This window comes from Pristis pectinata, chromosome 8, assembly GCF_009764475.1.
Source record: "Pristis pectinata isolate sPriPec2 chromosome 8, sPriPec2.1.pri, whole genome shotgun sequence".
Lineage (NCBI taxonomy): Eukaryota > Metazoa > Chordata > Chondrichthyes > Rhinopristiformes > Pristidae > Pristis > Pristis pectinata.
The window spans coordinates 71266682-71287243 of record NC_067412.1 but is presented as its reverse complement, the minus strand read 5'-3'; the positions used below and the strand labels follow the sequence as shown (position 1 = coordinate 71287243).

The 20562-nt window shown below is 41.4% G+C and overlaps 1 protein-coding gene across 1 annotated transcript in view; it reads right to left on the bottom strand.

Annotated features, from left to right (window-relative positions):
• Positions 1–715: 715 nt before the first annotated feature.
• Positions 716–20562, bottom strand: part of si:dkey-171c9.3 (uncharacterized) — a 39184-nt gene continuing 19337 nt past the window's right edge. Inside the window, exons 2-5 of the mRNA XM_052022421.1 lie at positions 19500–19595; positions 13908–14039; positions 7616–10972; positions 716–4094 (exon numbers count right to left, since the gene is read on the bottom strand). Of these exons, the coding sequence (XP_051878381.1) occupies positions 3915–4094; positions 7616–10972; positions 13908–14039; positions 19500–19595 (3765 nt within the window). The 3' untranslated portion in view covers positions 716–3914. The remainder of the gene's footprint in view (positions 4095–7615; positions 10973–13907; positions 14040–19499; positions 19596–20562) is intronic.

Here is a 20562-nt window from a genome sequence, read left to right as displayed (position 1 = left end):
GGATAGTACAAAGGGAATCTCTGATAGAGTGACACCAAATGGGTTTATACAGCAGTTAGAGACAGAATATGCTTCTTTGTGTTATGTGCTGGCGACATGCCCAGCAGATCAGGTTGTAGTAATGGGGAGAAAAAAAACAGAGCCAAAAAACCACAGATGGATCACTGGCAGATTCTGATATAACAGAAAGAAAGAGGGAGTTACCTGAAGTTGTCATTTTCAAAAACAGAGTCTAGAAGACTGCAATGAGCCCAGATGGCTGTTCTTCGAGCTTGGATTGGGCCATCATGTAATAGTGTAGGAGGACCCAGGCAGAGAGGTCAGTGTGGAAGCAGGATGGAGAATTAAAGCAGAAGGCAAACAGAACCTCAGGATCGTGACTGAAGACTGAACATAAGTGCTCCGCAATTGGTTTCCAGCATTTTTTGTATTTATTTCAGATTTCCAGCATTTCCAGTTTTATTTTTCATTTTTATTTTGGAATGGAATTAAAGGTCTGTGGGGGTTGAGCACATTTGTCCAAGAATACAATTCACATAGAACAAACACAAATACAAACTGAAAATTTAAAAAACCTACAGATGCTGGAAATCTGAAACAATCTGACTTGTTGAGTATTTCGAACATTTTCTGTTTTTGTTCCAATACAGATTGACACATCAAATGGCCAATTTCTAACTTTGAATATAAATTAGGATTCCATATACAAAATAAATTGTAGAAAATTTACATTTTATTAGAAAATTGCAGGACTGGATTTCAAAACTTTAACATATTTTGTTTTGCAAAATCTTTTGTATTCAAAGGTAAAAGTAGAAAAAAATACTGCTCTGTTTTACAATCCATCTGAAATCAGCAACTAGAAGCTCCAATCTGCAACAAGATAAAGCAACATCTTTCTCTGAGACAAAGTGCACTTTCTCAGACAGAAGGAAAGAATGACTGGATTATGTTCATCCCCCCACTGTTTTAACATAACAGCAGAAATGCATGTGCAATACTTAAACTAAAACAAATATTATTAAGGAGTGGCAATATGCATGACAAACCCAGTAAATCCAAAGTAAACAAAACCTTCTGATAGTCGTAGAGGATCCAGCTCCCAACCAAATGTTAAAATCTAGCCAGAAAAGTCTGTGCTTGGTCTGACTGGATTCAAATTATCTAGCCTGAGATGAAACAAGCACTAATTCAGAACACTGAAACATGTCAGCCTCTTCACTGAATGGCTTAGAACTTTTAATGTTGGGAAGATTTGACTGAAAAGGAGGACCCCACTCAAGCACAGTTACTGTAGCATGGAACAAGCTGACATATAGTTGAGAGCATTAATTAAAACCTCTGGTCTAAGATCCCTGCTCTTCTGCATACTCAAATGTGTACAGCTTTAAATGAATATTCCTTAAAAGTTTCATCGTATGTTATTTGGTCACCACTGAAGAAGTCCATTAGCAGAGGATTTTCATTGTCATCCAAAACACTTCATTCTTCCACTAAGTTATGGTAAACCTTACAAAACATCCAGAGTATCTTGCCTGTTCAGTGATGCCATTTACATAAAGTCACCATAAGACAAACTGATTTTCCTGTTTAACATTATCCTGTGCTGAAATTTTGACATCAAGCAAGGCACAATACCAGATATATTAACAACATATGTGAGTGAGAGGATAAAAGGCATTTAAGATCTTTGCCGAGAAATTCATCCTCAGGCACGCACTAAAAATCTATATTATAGTATTAACACATGATACTCTGCCCGTGAAGTTCATCCCATTGACTTCAATGGCACAGTACAGAATACAGCACACTAGTACTATTGACCAGGAGTAAACACTAGTCTTCACTCAGGGATCATGAGCTCACGCTTTTCAGAGAGGGTCATAGATAGATAGGAACTCTAGCTCCTGCATAAACCGAGAATAGGACCGGGCCCTCTCTTTTCCTTGAGATGTTAATGAATAAATGTAATATCTTATTTCCATTAATGTGGCAAACTAATTCAGCACAATTCAGGGTCTGAAGGGTTTAGTTTAACAGTCCATCATTCACTGGAGGGGGCTTTGTTGAGTGATGTACTGATGCATTTCCAAAATCAAATGTTGTGAATGCAAAAGTTGATACATTCACCAGTCACTTGGACAAGGTCATTTCAAGATAAATGCCAAGGCACAATCATTGTATTAAACTTTCAGATCCAACAGAAGATGGCGTCTTGCAATTGTATTGTGCCAGATCTCAGAAAGACTAAACAAAATCCATAGCTATCAGAAAATTCTTATATTAATTGACAACTGGAACAAAGTGGCCAAGAGTAAAAAAGCGATAGACTACTAATTCATTGTGTTTAGTGGTGTTCTCCAGGAGTCAGGACCGGGCCCTCTCTTTTCCTTGAGAAGTTAATGAATAAACATGCAGGTGCAGAGTAAATATACCAAACTTAAGGACAATTCAAATCTTGGAAGAACAGTAAACAGTGAGGAGGGCAGTAAAGTCTGGAAGAAGACAGAGACGGGCGAGTAAATGGCCAAACAAGTGGCAGATGGAATTCAATTCAGAAAGGGATGAAGTTGCATAAATAACAAAGAGGAACAATATTGGCAAAATGGATATTCTAAAATTTTTTAAATTCTAAAGGATGTGTAGGAAGGGGAATTTGGGTGTACATATTTATAAATCTTTGAAATCCATGTGGAAGTAGTGGCTTGTAGAGTATGTTGGATCCTAGGTTTCAGAAATAAAGGCACAGACTTTGAACCTGCACAGAATATGAGATAGCCTACAAACAGTGTTCAATTCTGTTCTCCACACTTTAGAAAAGATGTGAAAGTCCTAGAGAGAGTGCAGAAAATACTCAGTAGAATGGTTCCAGGGATGAGGATTAAAGATTAGACATGGAAAAATTGCAGTTGCTCTTCTTGGAGCACAGAGGGTTGAGAGGAAATTTGACACAGGCACACAATAACGTGACTGGCTTAGACATGGTAAACAAAGTGAAGCCGTTCTCAATATCATAGGACAAAGATTTAAAATTTTGAGCAAAAAATACCAGGAGAATATTTTTCTCCCGCACTCAGAAAGAGGCTAGGATCTAGAACTCACTGCTTGAGTTCTAGATTCATCAGTGCCTTTAAGAGGGAACTGGATAGGCATGTGAGAGATAATAGTCACAGGGCTATGGGGAGCAGGTGAATAGAACTATGGATTGCCCCTGCAGGAGCCAGCATGGACATGATTGACTGAATAGTCTCTTTCTGTCCTGAATTCTATATAACAATGACACCAGCAATATGAATACAAAAGCTTATGGGAAATTGTTGACAAAGTTATTCCCTCTATGATGTCCTATGCCCTTCCAATGTAAAGGGTGGAGATCTGAGAGAAAGTGTGTTGGCTAACAGTTTGGAGGAGAGCTGGTCATGGTGGTGGGGGTGCGGGAGGGGTAGGTGGATGAGGTGGAGGTGGTGGAAAGAGAAGATCATGGGGTAAAATCAATCATTTGGGGTGGGAGGAAGGGAGGAGATGATCAGGTGACAGGCCAGCGGAAATGATTGGGTGGGTGATTTGGGATGGCGACATAGTACATTGATGCAGGCCATGCTGTTGCACCTCCTCGACCCTTGCTACAGACTAGCATTTGGTAGAATTGATCTGGGACCAGATCACATAGATAAAACTAAACTAATTCCACGGTAATAATTAAAACTTTATAAAAACATCCTACTTTCTTTTGGTATAGCATGTTGAACATGATAGTCAGAGGATTGGGAGGGAATGAAAGGCACAGATTATTTCCTCTTTCTGCCTTCCAAATGCAAATTGATCCTCAGGAATGTTGAAAGCACACTGCATCCTAATTTAGAAGAAACACTGTGAATGGTGATTGTGCATAATTTTCTCACTAAAACCAAGCCTTAGCTAGAGGTCCTGTGTGGTTTACTGTCAGCCTCAATACAATGAAATGGTTCAAGGAGGTAGTCGAAGAGTGTTGGACTGGCTATTGATTGGTTACTTTCACAGAAGGCCAGCACAGCACAGAGGAGGTCTCCCACTGTCCATTCTTCCTCTTCAGCTAGTGTCAACAGAGTGGGGAACTGGAACAGACAAAGAAATTACTGCCATTAGTTTATGGACAAGTAGTTTTCCAACTCAGTGCCTAAGACAATTTAGTTGCAATGCTCATGATTACTCTGATATCAAAGCAACATCTCCAAGCTTCATTGATTAAAGCATCATGTATATTTAAAAATGTTACATCCATAAAGCTTTTGGATAGTAATAAGTAAACGAGGTAATGGAGTGAACCACTGCACCAGGATAACGGTTTCTATAGCAGCAATCTGCTGGAGAATTCAGCAGGTCGAGCAGCATCTGTGGGAGGAAAGGAATTGTCGACATTTCGGGTCGAAACCCTGCATCAGGACAGTTTCTATTTCTGGTTTGAGTATGCATTTAGTGTCGTGCTGCTGTCGGAGAAGCACAGTAATATTGCAACAAATCCAGTAACTGTTCAAGTAAGTACAGATACTCCACCTGTGTCCGCAACCTGATACAGTCTCAAAGAGGAAATACTGGTGTATTATTGGAGTGATACACTGCAGATGCTGTAAATCTGTAACATAAACAGAAAATGCTGGAAGCACTGAGCAGATGAGTGGGGAGAGAAACAGTGTACACAATTCCTGTCAAGGATCATTCATCAGTACTGGAAAAGTGAGAAGACAACCATGATTTTAAATGGAGGGGGAGGCTGAAGACAACAGAATAAAATGTCTGTGATATGGCACAGGCCAACATTGTTAAGGTAACAATTACTTTCAAAACCAGCATTTGGAGACAGAAAAGGAAAAAAAGAGACAAATTGAAATATATATGAAATATTTATATGTAGATCACAAAAGATATAGCCACATCTATACAGAAGGAAAAAGAGCTGCCCAAAATTGTTAACTTGTCCCAAGGGCTATAATATGCCTGGTTGGATGAAATATGGGGGGGGGGGGGTGGGGGAGTGGGGGGGGGGGAGGAGAAATTCACATAACCTCAAAAATTAACACTAGATTGGAAAGTATGAAATAACCTTTAACTCATAAATGGAATTCACCAACTTTGTGATATTTGATTCATCATCTAGTTGGCAGTAATGCTTAATATTCTTAGAACGCATGTTCAGTTGGAAATAAATCACATTTAATTTGTGTTGATTATTTTGTCGGCATCTGTGATTGAAGTAAGACCACTCCATTAGAATCCCTCCATCACTCCTAATGTTTACACAATGGTTTCCCATTAAAAGTGATACTGAAAGCAAATTAACTCTTTAAAGCTATTCAGTTGTGTTCATAAATATTGTATCTTCCTTTTTTTATGCTGCTCATTATAAATACTGTTTGGGTTAACTGGCAGGACACAGTTGCTTGAAGTATACTTTCAAATAAATATATTCTTACAAAAAGCAGAGTGACACAAGAGAATCTAGACAGCTATAGTCAGGGACACATGTCTCAGGTGAAGAGGAGAAATTTCACCACTTTGAGCGGTGCAAATATTTAAATTCTTTGCTCAGAGAGCTGTGGATGTGGAATTGCTGAGTCAATGAGTGCATTCATGATTGAGATTGCTAGATTTTTGGGACACTAAAGAAACTGAGGGATATGGGAATGTGAACAAGATAAAGATTCAGCTACCGTCTATTGAAATACAATGCAGTTTTAAGGGGCTGTTTAACCTATTCCTGGTATTTAATGTGTTTTTGGTTTTTAATCAGCATCTTGAGCCATAATATGGTGTACATTTTAAAAACTTTCCTTGTAATCACTTTCTTTCTCACTAATCAGTATTTCCATCTTGATCAAATTTATTGGGTCTGGATGACGTCCTAAGCCACAAGAGTAAAGGTCATTCAATGAAAAGGAAAACTCTGTGTGTGTGTATATATATGTATTGTGTGTGTGTGTGTGTGTGTGTGTGTGTGTGTACACACGCATGTATAATATATATACTGTATGTGTGTGTCCCCTATATCTTACCCAAGTTCTAACAATGTGATTTGATTGTGGAACAAGACAACCAATCCCACCTCTACCTACACATTTGTAATAGAGGTTTGTGGATATTGACCAGAGCAAAATCCACTCCTGATCCTTATGCACAGGAGGAAACTATCGTTTTAGTTGTCAATCTTGGCTGAAATCAGTGTAGTCAGTACAAAGTCAAGACTGAACCAAGGACCCAATTTCCCTGTGATTCAGTAACAAGTTATGAGACGCATTTAGCACAGACCAATCAAGGAAAGTATCTACAAGCTTCCTTTAAACAATCTGTTGGTTTCCCAGAAGGGATCGGTATGTTATACACATGTATTTTTTTTTAAATTAAGGGCCCACACCTGCAAACTTCAGTAGCACCTGGGACTTCCTCTTATACATTTTCCTTCATGCATGGTGGACAAAGCTGTGAAGGCTAATTCCTGATCCCACCATCCAAACATCTGGGACCTAGACTGGGTACTGGGTGGCAAAGGGGGTCATCATCTGGGGGAGAGAGTTGGTGATTGAAGGTCTTGGCATTGCAGGCCTAGTCAGGAGATGAAGGGAGCTAGCCAAAGATCAGCTAGTTCCCCTGATGGGGCAGGAGTTGTGGTGGGGATGCAGAATTAGTGATTGGGGCTTCTGTTGGGGAGTGGGAGTTGGTAATTATGGGGATTGTACAGGGAGTTGGTAATTTGGTGGGCTTAAGGAAAGAGGACAAGGTGTGCTTGCGTGTGCGCGTGTTGGGGGTGGTAGGGAGGGGCACGCCTTGTCCTCTTTCCACGCAAGATAGATATAATAGGAGTTACCTTTAGTGGGTCCCATACCAGCACAGTGAAATGAAGCAATTGTTTTGGGAGTGATCAATGAGAACAACATGGTCTAATTTCCCCAGCAATAGGAATTTATTGCCAGATATGTCATTATTTAATGTGCACCTGACACGGAGATCGTATTTGGTATCAGGTGCAACTCACACTGTGAAGTGTCTGGTTGAACTTCTGGAGTGATGCAAAATAACCTGCCAATTCACTCTGGGAGAAGGCCATGATTAATGATGTACTGCTGAAATAAAGAGTTTCATGCTCTCAAATTTATAGGCCTTCTAAATAAAAATCTCTCATTACTTTTTGCAAAGTTTCCAAAGGTTTGAGGAGTTTTTGGTCTCAAATATCAAGAAAAAAAAATTGGTCTTTAACAATTATATTCACTGGTGGGTTCAGAAAATTTAACCAGTTGTTAGGTAACATTAAAACCATTTCAATCAATTGAGCTTTTAACCTTAAATTTAACATGGTGTATCTACGAGACATTAAAAGAAACAGAATGCTGTAAATACTTAGATTCTGTCTAGGTAGTACGTCAGGGAGCATCTGTGTGATCGTTTCATCAAAACTGGATTGTTCTTTTTATTTTGTATTTCCAGCATCTGCTTCTGGATTTTTCTTGAATGCATTATTTTTAAAGCTTTGCTCAATCATGGTGTTCGTTTCAGATAATTAATTCACACAGAGTCATAGTTAGGTCACATAAATAGCAGTGTCTAGGATATGAATTTTAATGAGCCCCCAGTATGCAGAACTCACCTGTACAAAGTCCTCACTTGAATTCTTTATATGAATCTTGGAGACATTGAGCTGAGAAGCTGTAGCCCATTGCAGCATTGCTTGTACCTGAACATCAACAGTCGTGGATGCAGAGTTAAAGTTCACCAGCAAAAGTTCAATTGGCTTTGCAGCCAAGAAGCTGCAGTGTTCCATTTCTTCAGAGCCTTCGTTTTCTTCACTGCACTGCTTTAAAGCAACCATGGATTGATTTGAATTTTCTTGTGGCTGTTTTGTTGATGAATCACCTGTATATTCAATTACATTGAGTCCTTGGAATTTAGTGTTCAGAATTAAGGGAACATGCTCTTTTCTTTCCTTAAACAATTCTTCTGTCTGTATTTTCTGTTGGACCTCTAGACTCTCTTCTCCTGAGCTGTGGGAAACGGAAAGAGCATTTCTGTGCAATTCATCAGTTTTCCGAGAATGTGTTGGCACCTCTAGTCCAGAACTGCAATGCCTACAAACATCAGCCAAGGAAGAATTCAATATAGTTTCTGCTAAACTTTCAGCATAAGTTTTGTTTAGCTGTTTGTGGTCTGGATCCTCCATTATCACATTAGTCAATTCCAAGGTGGAAGATTTTTCTTCATCGTTAATAATGGACTCCGAGTTGAAGTCTAGAAATGCATCTGGATCTTTAAATGGAGATGATTTTTCCTTCTTTTGTTCATACAAGCTTAGTTTTGTTTCTGCCTGAACAAAACCACTCAGATTCTCTCCAATGAGTTCTTCACCCTCCACTTTCACAAGTGACTGCCTATATGGGCATGGACTGCTGAAAGAACTTGCACAGCTGTCATTCTTATCATTTGTTCCTTCATGGGGGCTTGCAATGTTGCTGATGCCAATTCTACAAGCCGACCCTTGAGTTCCTGCCGCTTGCTCCTCCCCAGTAAATACAGGGTCACTGTCCAGAGCTGCAGCTTGACTGTTTGCCCCAGATTCCATTGTTTCTAATGATGGTTTGATAAACTGCTGCTCTTCATTGTCACACATGAGAAAAACGTTCTCCTCAACACCCCTGGCTGCATGATCCATGTTATGAAGTACTTCTGCTGTAGGCACGGTGTCTACATCATGCTGAGATAAGCCCACAGTGCTGGCATATCCGGCTGGCTGCAACTGATACTGAGTTTTAAACAGATGGAGAGAAGACTGCACCACTCTTTTTACCAAGCCTCCAGACATGGAATTTAGCTGCTTGATGTAACACGAATGCCTACAATCTTTGTTTCCATTCTCTTTTCTCTCCACTTTGTGTTCTCCACATTCAAGTAATTCAATTTGACTCAGAAAATTGATGACAGAACTAATGATTTCCTGTGTTAGTCTGTCAGTATATTCCCACAATTTGTTTTCCGTTATCAATGGAAAACAGACTCTGTGTTTATCTCCATTGTTTTCACTTGGAATCCTTTGTGTTTCCAGGATGACTACATCAGAAGGACGCGTGTTCAGTTTTTCCATGGTATGGCTGTTCATCTGGCAATCATTGCTAAATGCAACACCGTGACACTTCTGCTCATTATGTTCTTTAGGATCAATGCTCTCTCCTACAATACCACAAATAACTTGTGCAGATGAAAAGACTATGCCAGACACTAAGTCACTGAAGTAGTCCTGCATCTTTTTCTCATCTGTGCACAACCTCTCTGTTGGTTCACTTCCTGAACCTGGAAATTCATGTGACACGTTCTGCAACCTCTCATCCTCTGGCACCTCAGAAGTCCCTGCAGCTTCTTTTCCGCTAAACTCTTGAGACAGCGATCGTATCAGCTTTCTCATAAATTCAGCCTTTTCCTCTCGCCCTTCTTTAGGCAGGCAAAAATTGATAGTTTCCTTTGGGGTTGGTGGAGGGGTTGAAGGAAGGAATTCTTTTGCCAAACCTCCCTTGAGCTTCCTAGTAAAACTCCTCTGACTGCCCACAAGCTGTGGCTTCAGTGGTGTTGGTGGTGGTGCATCAGGATAGTCCAATGATGCCTTCTTGGTGAGCCCAAGTTTGTCATACATGAGTTTCTCATAGTCCTGATCATCAGCTCTCTCTTTGTCTGATGCTGATAAATGCCTTTCCCTCTCTGAAGACAAGTCATCAAAAGACAGTTGTGCTGCTTTAGTTAAACTTTCAACCTGTTCGCTGCCTAATAATGGGCTTACTCCAACAGACGATGACCTCAGTATGGTTCTTGCAAGATGATTAAGTTCATGTGTACCAGTGTCAGATTGTGACAACTGAATCTCTGAAAGGTCCAAGGGTTTACCCTGATGTGGTTCCAAGTGACCAAGGTGTGAATTCTTACTTTTCTCTTCCAGTGGCTCTGCACTGTTATTTATCACCTTCCTTTCTAAGCTTGCTCTCCTGGTGCCATCAGAAATTACTTCCTGGGCCAGCCTCAGTGCATAATTCTCCATGACAGGAAGCACTATAGTAAATGCTTCCCCTGAAGAGCTGGCATTTATCGTCTTTAAAATATAGTCATCAAGAGGCTTTTCCCTTCCAATCCCAATCTCTTCGAAAGAATCCCGAATAATATTGGAAGCCTCTCTGCTTGCAAGGAAGCCTATGCCACAGGGAACAGCATTTCTACTCCCACGTTCCAGTACTTCAAGGTTCCTCTCCGATTCTGTTGGTTTGCTTGACCTTAAATAATCTTGCGATGATTTAAGAGACACTTCAATATCTGCAAAAGTTTGATTCAAATGGGAATTTGGGATAGTATCATGAGAAAATGTCTCTGATGAAAATTTGTCTTCACTGGATGTCCAGACCTCTGGCTGTTTCACCTCCAAAGAAACAGGTTTGGTCCCCTGAAGAACATTGTCCTTGTTTACTGAACTAAGTATCTCATTCGACATCCACTCAGCAAAAGTGGATAGTTTTTCCAAGAATTGTGATCCAGTGGGGGGCAGAAGATTGGAAGGTGTTCCCACATCCACATCAGTTGCCACACATGATGACTGAATGCCCTCTGGAGGATAACATGCTGCAGGTTGTACAAAACTAGAGGTACTTTGAACTAAATTCTGTTGACACAGCTGTTCTGATGTCAGAGGGGGTGGAATATCAACAGCAGCAGCTGGAACATCATGAAGGGAAGTTTCAGCATCTGGAGTGGATAGGTTTATTCTTTGAGCGGTAATAACATCAGGAAGAGGAACATCAGCAGTGGGATTGCACACAGGTTTTTCTGTACGCCCAACACTGACATCAGCAAAACGTCGGGTGATGGCATGGATTGCATGCTGGAATCCCAAAGCATATTTCCTGAGGCTGGAAATCACAGAGCTACCACTGTGGCTGGGAGAGGGCGAGAGACACATCACTCCTTCTGAAGAATTCTGTTTTCAAAACATACAACAGTGACCAATTTAATAAAAAGATAATATACATTTTGATCAAATTTAAAACACTAATATATATACTGGGTTAGTAATTTCCTTGGAGATGCTCCTGCTCTGTTGCCATAACCTCTCTGCAAGTTCAGCAGAAACCCAGTTGATGTGTTCAGACTTGCTGGAGCTTTGATGAATGATCATTGGCCCAAATTGTGGGTTAAAAATAATGGTGAGAGAGCTGTTCTTGAGGGGTAAATTAGACATCAACTTCCAGAGCCTGTTCTTATGCAGTTAAAATCTGGAAATTCTAAAGTTGCTTTCAGAGTTACCCCGAACTATTCCTTGCCTGTAAATTCAGCATAAAAATCCATGGAAGATTGCAAAGTGGCTGTATTAACCCATTGTTGACCATCAAAAATGCCAGAAAAAATCTAAGGTAGTTGCAGTGTAAATGTTAATACCACTGTGAAAAGTGGTAATAACAACCAAAATTCTCGTGTCCTAAAAAAAATTCTTACAAATGAGAAATCTCATTCTTTCAGAATTTAATTATTATTAGAGCTCCTATTGTTTTACCTCTCTCTCTTCTCTAAAAGTCCACCTTTATTTCCCCAATTTTGTACATGAATTATTATTTCCCTTCCTCCTTTATAAAGTTATGTATATAATTAATAAATTAAATATTTTGACATTTACTTCCTGACTTAGACCACTGGTGTCAATGAGCATTCTCAATAGGAATACTCCTATACTCAATACTCTGTCAACTGGACGGGGTAGATGTGGCTAAGCTGTTTCCCTTGGTGGGTGAGTCCAGGACTAGAGGGCACAGTCTTAGAATTAGAGGGTACCTGTTTAGAACAGAAATGAGGAGAAACTTCTTTAGCCAGAAGGTCATGGATTTATGGAATTCTTTGCCACATACAGCTGTGGAGGCCCGATCATTGGGGGTGTTTAAGGAGGAGATTGATAAGTATCTAATTAGTTAAGGTATCAAGGGATATGGGGAAAAGGCTAGAAATTGGGGCTAGATAGGAATAGTTTAGTTTAGCTCATGGAGCAGACTCGATGGGCCGAATGGCCTACTTCTGCTCCTTTGTCTTGTGATGTTGTGATTGCTTAGAGATGTATTGCTGTTTGCCCTGGTTACATATGCCACACATCCCCTGAAGAGGGTGCCGTGCTGGAAATTATCTCAAGGAAACACAAAGCATGACACAAAATGTCACTGGGCAGCTGAAGGAACAATAAACAGTGAATGTACATCTTTCTCTGGTCTGGCATCAACTGCAAATTGCTAGTCATCATAATATTGTTTATTTTGAACATGGTCAATTGCCAAGTAGACTGAGAGTTGCTGCTAATGTTAGAATCCATCAAAAAAAATTTTCTCAACAATATTTATTGCACTTCTCAGTTAAAAGCAACTGTTATTTCATCAAAAATTCACTCAAAGAGTTCAGATTGCACCTTCCAAGTTGGTTGCATTATTTTGATCTTTTGATTAGCTTCCAACCTTGCAAGCCACCCCAACCCCGTCTGGTTCTAAGCTGCAATTTAATTCTTTCATTTTCAAGGGCCAGGGGTGAAATAGAAGCTTTCCCAGTCACTGCTCAAACCAGTTGAAACATTGTGGAAGCTTTTAGACTTAACTATGACCATTTATTGAAGCAATCCTACTTTTGAGTACAGGTTGGAATAAAGAGCATCTGAAATAGTCAGTGGCACTCATTCAGCCATTGGCTATCCTTAGTCTGTTTAAGGAGCTAATTCAGTTGAACCAGTTTAGCTGGTTTCTTTTTAACATTTCCAAGAAACAATCAGATACAAGATGCAATTTGGAAGCACATTTTCAATAGCCTTATAAAGATTTATTGCAAAACAAAATCATTTGTATTAGAATTTAAATGACCGGCAGAACCATTTGATTTGAATTGGCTGCGATAATAATAATTATTTTTCAATATTAAGTGGCTGCACCATAGGGACTGATTAAAATACACCAAATTTATGATTGTAATGTTTCTTTTACATTCATTGGGTGTGAGCATCACTAGCAATATCAGCATTTATTGTTCATCACCGATTGCCCTCAAGAACAAAATGGTTGGTCACCTTCTTGAACTGCTGCAGTCCTTGTGGTGAAGGTACTCACAGGATACTTTTTTTCAAAACAAGGTTTGGTCTTCCATGCATTAGATCCACCAACAGTAAAGGGAAGGTGGTACATTCCCGATTGCAGAGGTTCCAAAGGATGGCGCAGTTCTCAAAGGCAATTAGGAATGGGCAATAAATTCTGAGTTGTCAGCAGTGCCAACATTCCATAAATGAAGAAAATGCTCTGGTTGGGGTTTTGGAAAGTGCTGTCAAAGGAGCTTTGGCAAGATACAACAGAGAATTTTGTAAATGGTACCCAATTGAGCTTAATGTGAGTGGTTAGGGGTGAGGTGGGGGGGGGGGGGCGAGGCGAGAGGGAAGGGAGGAGGAAGCTGAAATTTAGGATGGTGGATTAGGTGACAAAAAAGTAAGATCCTTTGTCCTAGATGCTGTTGCATTTCTGAAGTGTTGGAGTAAAGTTCATCCAGGCAAGTGGAATATTTTCTGCCACACAACTGACAGGGTATAGATTGCAAAGCCTGCATTTTTCCTTCTAGGTCATCCATGCCTGTGACTTGCTAAAGCATAGAGACATTGGACTTCAGCAACAATGTCCAGAAGTGCACAAGTGAAATAGAGGCAGGATTACACTGTTCAGCACCCCCATGCTTGTTCCACCATTCAATAGGGTCATGGTTGACCTTTTATCTTGGTCTCCCTTATCCCCTGATTCCCTTAAAATCTGTAAGCTCTGACTTGAATATACTTAGCAACCAAAGCTTTTGGGCAGAGAGTTCCAAAGATTCAAGGAGAGAGGCTTTACGTTGGCTCTGTGCTTTACCTGTAACTCATCGGTTGCCGCCTCAGAATACTGCTGTAGGCCTTTGATTAAAATAACATCATCTTCTTCTAGGTGATGCATTTGGATGGATTCCATCAGCTCATGGAGTTCAGGGTAAGTGGCAGTCACTTCCTATTATGAGAAAGTGCAAAGCAAGGTAACCAGTCTGTACACCAAGAAAATGACAAACAATTATCAAATTATAGTCATAAGTCAAAGTTCACTTGAAAGATGGGGATAGAAATTTGATTTTTAATTTCATTTTGATGTACATTTCCTGTTTTATAATTGAAATACTGCATATTGAGAGAATTTGCACCTTTAAATCTCTTTCCATAACATCCTGACCTTCCAAAGTGTGTCACAGCCAATGTCGTAGTTTAATCGATATACTGTAGGAAATCTACCAACCAATGTGTGTATAGTCAGTCCCATAAACAGGCACCTGGTACATGAGTAAAAAAAAATCCTTTTGCAGAGCTGATACTTGCATGATAAATATTGGCCAGGACACTAGTTCACCTCAGCAGGTCAGGCAGCATCTGTGGAGAGAAATAAACAGTCGACGTTTTGGGTCGAGACTCTTCATCAGGACTGGAAAGGAAGAGGGCAGAAGCCAGAATAAGGTTGGGGGAGGGGGAGGAGTACACACAGGCAGGTGATAGGTGAGTCCAGGTAAGAAGGGGAAGGTAGGAAGGTGGGGGAGGGGGAGATGCAAGAAGCTGAGAGGTGATAGGTAGAAGAGGCAAAAGGCTGAAGGAGGAGGAACCCGGTAGGAGACAGCAGTGGACCATGGAATAAAGGGAAGGAGGCCGGGAATAGATGGGCATGTCATGAGGTCGGGGGAAGGGATGGGCAAGTCAAGCGGGCAGGGAAAGAGAAGGGGTGAGGGGCCCACAGGAATAAAGGGAAGACAAAGGAGGGGGAAAAAAAAGGGGGCAGAAGAGGGGAAGGGTTACTGGAAGTTAGAGAAGTCGATGTTGAGGCCATCAGGTTGGAGACTACCAAGGCGGAATATGAGGTGTTGTTCCTCCAACCTGCATCTGGCCTCAACACGGCAGTAAAGGAGGCGTAGAAGAGATAGACATGTCGGCATGGGAGTGGGAAGTGGAATTGAAGTGGGTGGCCACCGGGAGGTCCTTGCTTTTGCAGCGAATGGAACGAAGGTGCTCGACGAAGCGGTCACCCAATCTGCATTGGGTCTCACCGATGTACAAAAGGCAGCACCGAATGCAATAAATGACACCCTCGGATTCACAGGTGAAGTGTTGCCTCACCTGGAAGGACTGTCTAGGGCCCTGAATGGTGGTGAGGGAGGAGGTGTAGGGACAGGTGTAGTACTTAGTGCCGGGAGGGTCATCTATGGGGAGGGACGAGTGAACGAGGGAGTCATGGAGAGAGCAATCTCACTTCAATTTCACATCCCATTCCCATACCGACATGTCTATCCATGGCCTCCTCCACTGCCACATTGAGGACAGGCGCAGGTTGGAGGAGCAATACCTATATTCCGGCTTGGTACTCTCAAACCTAATGGCCTCAACGTCGATTTCTCTAACTTCTGGTAACCCTCCCCTCTTCTCCCTGCTTTTCTCCCCTCCTTTGTCTTCCCTTATTCCTGTGGGCCCCTCCCCACTCTTTCCCCTTCCCCCGCCCTCATGACCTGCCCAACCCTTCTCCCGCCCTCATGACCTGCCCATCTATTCCCCACCTCCTTTCCTTTATTCCATGGTCCACTGCCCTCTCCTACCTGATTCCTTCTTCTCCAGCCCTTTGCCTCTTCTACCTATCACCTCTCAGCTTCTTACATCTCCCCCCTGGACTCACCTATGACTTGCCTGTGTGTGCTCCTCCCCCTCCCTTCTTATTCTGGCCTCTGCCCTCTTCCTTTTCAGTCCTGATGAAGGGTCTGAACCCGAAACGTCAACTATTTATTTCTCTCCATAGACGCTGCCTGACCTACTGAGTTCCTCCAGCACTTTTTGTGTGTGTTGCTCCAGATTCCAGCATCTGCAGAATCTCTTGTGTCTCACTAGTTCACCTCACCTTCTCTTCTTCAAATAATTCCACAGCTTAGTATCTGAAAGGCCATCTTTCACAGTGCAGTACTCTCTCCAATAAACGACTGAAGTTTGTACTTTAAGCCACAGTTTTCAGACTTTGAGACGAGTGCAGTACTGAATCTAGACTGTCATCTTGGCACACAAGAAGCTCAGAATGCATTTCTTTTGTGCCATAGGTTTTATTTTTCTGCAATTTGATTGTAGGAACACCCTTGGATGTAATGTGCAATTAAATTCCTCTTTTAGACAATCCCTCTGAATCAAGAATGATTTGCTTCCTTTCCAGTTTTGTGGGTTCTGAAGTGGCTAATGAGGTCAACGTGGGAGCCACAGAATCTTCCACGGATGGATGCCAGGATGGGCAAGTAGGTAATTGGTGAGGTGGTGCACTCCATCTGCCTCTTAAACGGAGCATCTGTGTATTCCTAATGCATGGACTCAATGTTATCAATACCTTCCTGACTGTTCCTTCCTCGCTTTGAGTGGTTATGGGCCAGGGATTCCCAGGAGTCAGAGGGGTTGTCATTATTTTTCCCAAGGAAGAGTTGAGCACATTCCCAAATGTTTTCCTCTGTTGACCTGGTATTCTCTTCCCAAGATGGAGCTTGCCAACTGCACCAAGGTCACATGTGCATAGTGAAACAGATTGGTGATCTAAAGAGCAAGTATGACACTGAAGCAGGCAACTCACAAACTACAAGTAGAATGTGACTGTTCTTGTGAAATTTTAAACACATGATGGTGTCAGGGGAATAAAGGGTTGGGTGGGTGGTTGTATGTAGGCTGGAGAAATGTGTTCACGTTTATAGAGGAAAAAAAGATGAATAGAAAATGTCTGGTTTCTATTTGTATTACAGAGCAGAAACCTTCCCCACAATACTTCACATTTCCTTGTGACAAGCATGGAGACTATTTGGCCTATCAAGTCTATGCCAGCTCTCACAGCAATCATATCAATTCCTTTCCCTACTTATTCCCCTGTGATCTATTCCATTAACAATACCCAATTCTCTCACAAGCCACCTGCACTAATCTGCAGAAGCCAATTAACTACAAACCTGCACGGCATTAGGAATATGGGAACTGTGAGACATCTGCACTACCTGCACCTCCACTGAAGAAGGTAGCACATTCTGTCTCTGAAGCCATAAAATATCATCTCATGGAGGCACACACTCTTATCATCTGGAAGGGATCAGAATTGTGGCAACAATGAAGGCATCTGCACTATGACATTGGCATCTTGCACACAACATTTGCTACCTCAATTTCCAATGGCCACCATCCTGACTAATGAATCAGTGAGGGACCCTTCAGTGACTTCAGTCTCTTTGTGCAAATCAATCCCTGACCCCCTAACAGCAATCCCTGACCCCCTGACCAGTCTCTGCCTTGCAGTGGTTTGAGACCACTCACAGTTAATTTGGTCAAATGATTGTGTGGTGGGTGCTCATACTCAAAGGAGAGCACTGTATCTCCCAGCTCTGGATTTTCCCACACCTCGATGGGAGCCATCTCCACAGTTCTTTAGGTCCAACTCATTTCCCAGCAATTGATACAGCAAAGAAGTGGTAGTTATGACCTCTGCATTTAGCTCCCCACTGGAACCACACAGGTCTTGTTAGAGCAGGTCATTCTGTGTACAAAACGCAATAGCACTGGTTTTAGCTGACTTTTGTCCAATTTCACAAATCTGTTCAGTTCAGCTGAACGGGGCTTACTGCTGCATGCAGCACATGTTTAGTGCACCAGAAGAAGGTGAAATTCGATCTCCCAATTAAGCCAAGACTTTTTTCTGGCAGAGGGTTGAGAGTCTTTGGAATTCACTTCTACTCAAAATAAAAAAGTGCAAATGAACATATGTATTAGAAGCAGGCAGCAGCGTATCAGCCCCTAGAGCTTGTTCTGTCATTGACCCAAGGTAATGTTTCACCTCCTTGTTTATCAAGAATTTATCTCCATCTTAAAAATATTCATACTCCTCCTCTGCTCTCTGAAGGCCAGAATCTCCTAACTACCAAGTTTTAGAACTTCTGCAGGGATACCGTCTGCTCCTGATACTTTTTTTTTTGTTGTTAGCATATGGCTTTTCTGACACCTTGTTCATGAGGAGTTGCAGCAAGGCGGAAATGAATAGGCTGCTGTCAGCTGGAGTCAGAGATAAGAGTTGAGGCGGTTTTCAAAAGGTATTGCTTCCAGTGGGTATTGGCTGTCTCTCTGTCCTTGGCAAGTTTAACTCCATTCTTAGCTCTCTGTGGAGTGGAGTTTGGATGTACATTGTCTGGATAGCACAGAGGAACCAGTGTGTGTCACAGCCACTAGGGAGCTGGTGATACTCCTGCGCTCTTCCTACCCACACTTGTTCTTTTAGGTTACAAGTTTTCCGCTAGACTTTGGCCTTCAGATGTCTGTAGTGTAGTGTGTGAGAATGAGTGCTGATATTCTGCATGTCACCCTTGGATTTGGCCACTATTAGTACCATGCAGCACTATCTGATCTCCAGTTGTCTTGGCTCCCCCTTGCCACTAGCTCAAGAACTTGCTTTGTCAAGTCTATGTGGAAGTTGGTGTGCAATGTCTAAAGAAACCACACACACAGGCAATGTGAAGTTTAGGATCTAGAATGTCAGCATCTTCGTGAACAATCCCAGCAGTGACAGACCTGAACACCGCTCAGGAACTTAGAAGCTCTTACATTGACATTGCTAATTTGAATGAGACATGATGGACTGAAGCTAGCCAGCTCCAAGAGCAAGGCAGTCAGTGATCAAGCTTTCTTCCAGGAGGGCAAACTGGAAGAGGAACATGGTCTTCATGAGTGGGCTTCACCATTAAGAATGAGCTAATTTGGTATGACTGCCCTGGAGGAATTAGTGAATGCCAATGATCCTTTGGCTTATTCTCACATGGAACCAACATGCTATGGTCATCAGTGTTTACACCCCAATCCTGAAAGCTATGGATAAGACCAACAAAGGCTTGCACTCAGACTTTGAAAACAAAGTATGGTTCACATCCCAGAGAGAAACAAACAGATCCTCCTAAGTGACTCCAACAACAAGGTGGGAAAAAACACAGCCATCTGAAAAGTGTGACTATAAGGAGGGAACACTGCAACGTTGGAGGAGATGGCTTTCCAATTAGAAGGCCCCTTTCTTCTCTTTCAGGTGGACATAAAAAAATCCCATTGCATTATTTCAAAGTCAAACAGTAGAACCACCCTTTGTCTCTTGGCCAATATCCATCCCTCAACCAATATCACCTGGTATTATCTGTTTTTTTTTTATCTGATTACTTAGTTTAAATTGCCTGCTGAGTTTGCTACTTTACAACAAGGACTACCCTTCAGAAACATTTCAGAGGATGCAAAGGCCCTTTGAAAAGCTTAGAAAAGGGTGTGGAAGACACTTGATAAGTGCAAGTCTTTCTTTTCTTTCTTCTTTCCCTGGCTTGGCTGTGGGTGTGCAGCACGTTTCCATGGGCTTTCTTCCGGCTGCTGGAAGTGGTAAAGAAGAGTCTAAGTCACTTACTTCCTTGACAGGCACTGGAATTTGTTGCTCACGGTTTTCAATCACAACCTGGCATAGTTTCTTGGTGCTTTGCAGCCAGTTAATTGGATCTGACATCTGGGGAAAAAGGAAGGGTACATGAAAGAAAAAAAAATGTCAGATATGCAGTAAAAGAATCTCTAATTTAAAGTTATTTATTCCTGGGACATGGATATCAAAGACAATTCCATCATTTTATTGTCCATCCCCAATTGCCCTAAACTACAGAAGCAGTTAAGGGTCATTCACATTGGTGGGTCTAGAGACACATATAAGTCAAATGGAGCAAGGATTGCAGATTTCTTTCCTGGAAGGATATTACTGAACCAGATGGATTTTTACAGTGGTTTTGGGGTTACCTTTACTGACACTAGCTTTTGTTTTTAAATTCCAGGCTTTACTTAATGAGTTTAATTTAAATTCCCCATCTGCCATGGTTGGAATGTCAACTCTGGATCATTAGTTCAGAGTTCTGGCTGCTGGTAATGTAACCACTGTATTTCCATACACCAGCTTATAATAATGTACCCAAGGAGTAAGAGGAAGGCTGGAGGGCAGTGGTGCATAATTATCAAGGCAGACTGAAAACGTGGCCATGGGGTATCAGTTACTGGTTTCTTACTAAATTATCCAATTACTGGGGTTAAATCTGGAAATAACTCAACTAAAAAACTAAACGAAGTGTCTCAACAAATCAGCTTCATTTGCTGCATGTACCAAACAGTCAATTAAGTTATTAATCAATGGCAGAAGACCCATGTAATTCAGCAATAATAATTGGGCCAGGTGCCTCCAGCGTTCCAATGGTCATTTCCATCGGATTCATTATTCCAACCTTTGTATCTTTGGCAACTAACAATAACCATGTTACCAAACACTCAGGACTTCATTTTCATTTCAACATATTATGCAATCTCTTCTTTGCTGAAAAATAACAGAAACAACTATATCCTCAGTTTACATGTGACATCATTGTGCATTTCTTTTAGTTGGTTCTAGTTTTCTAACTAAAACATTGAAGGCCTTTCTTATAATGATGGAATAT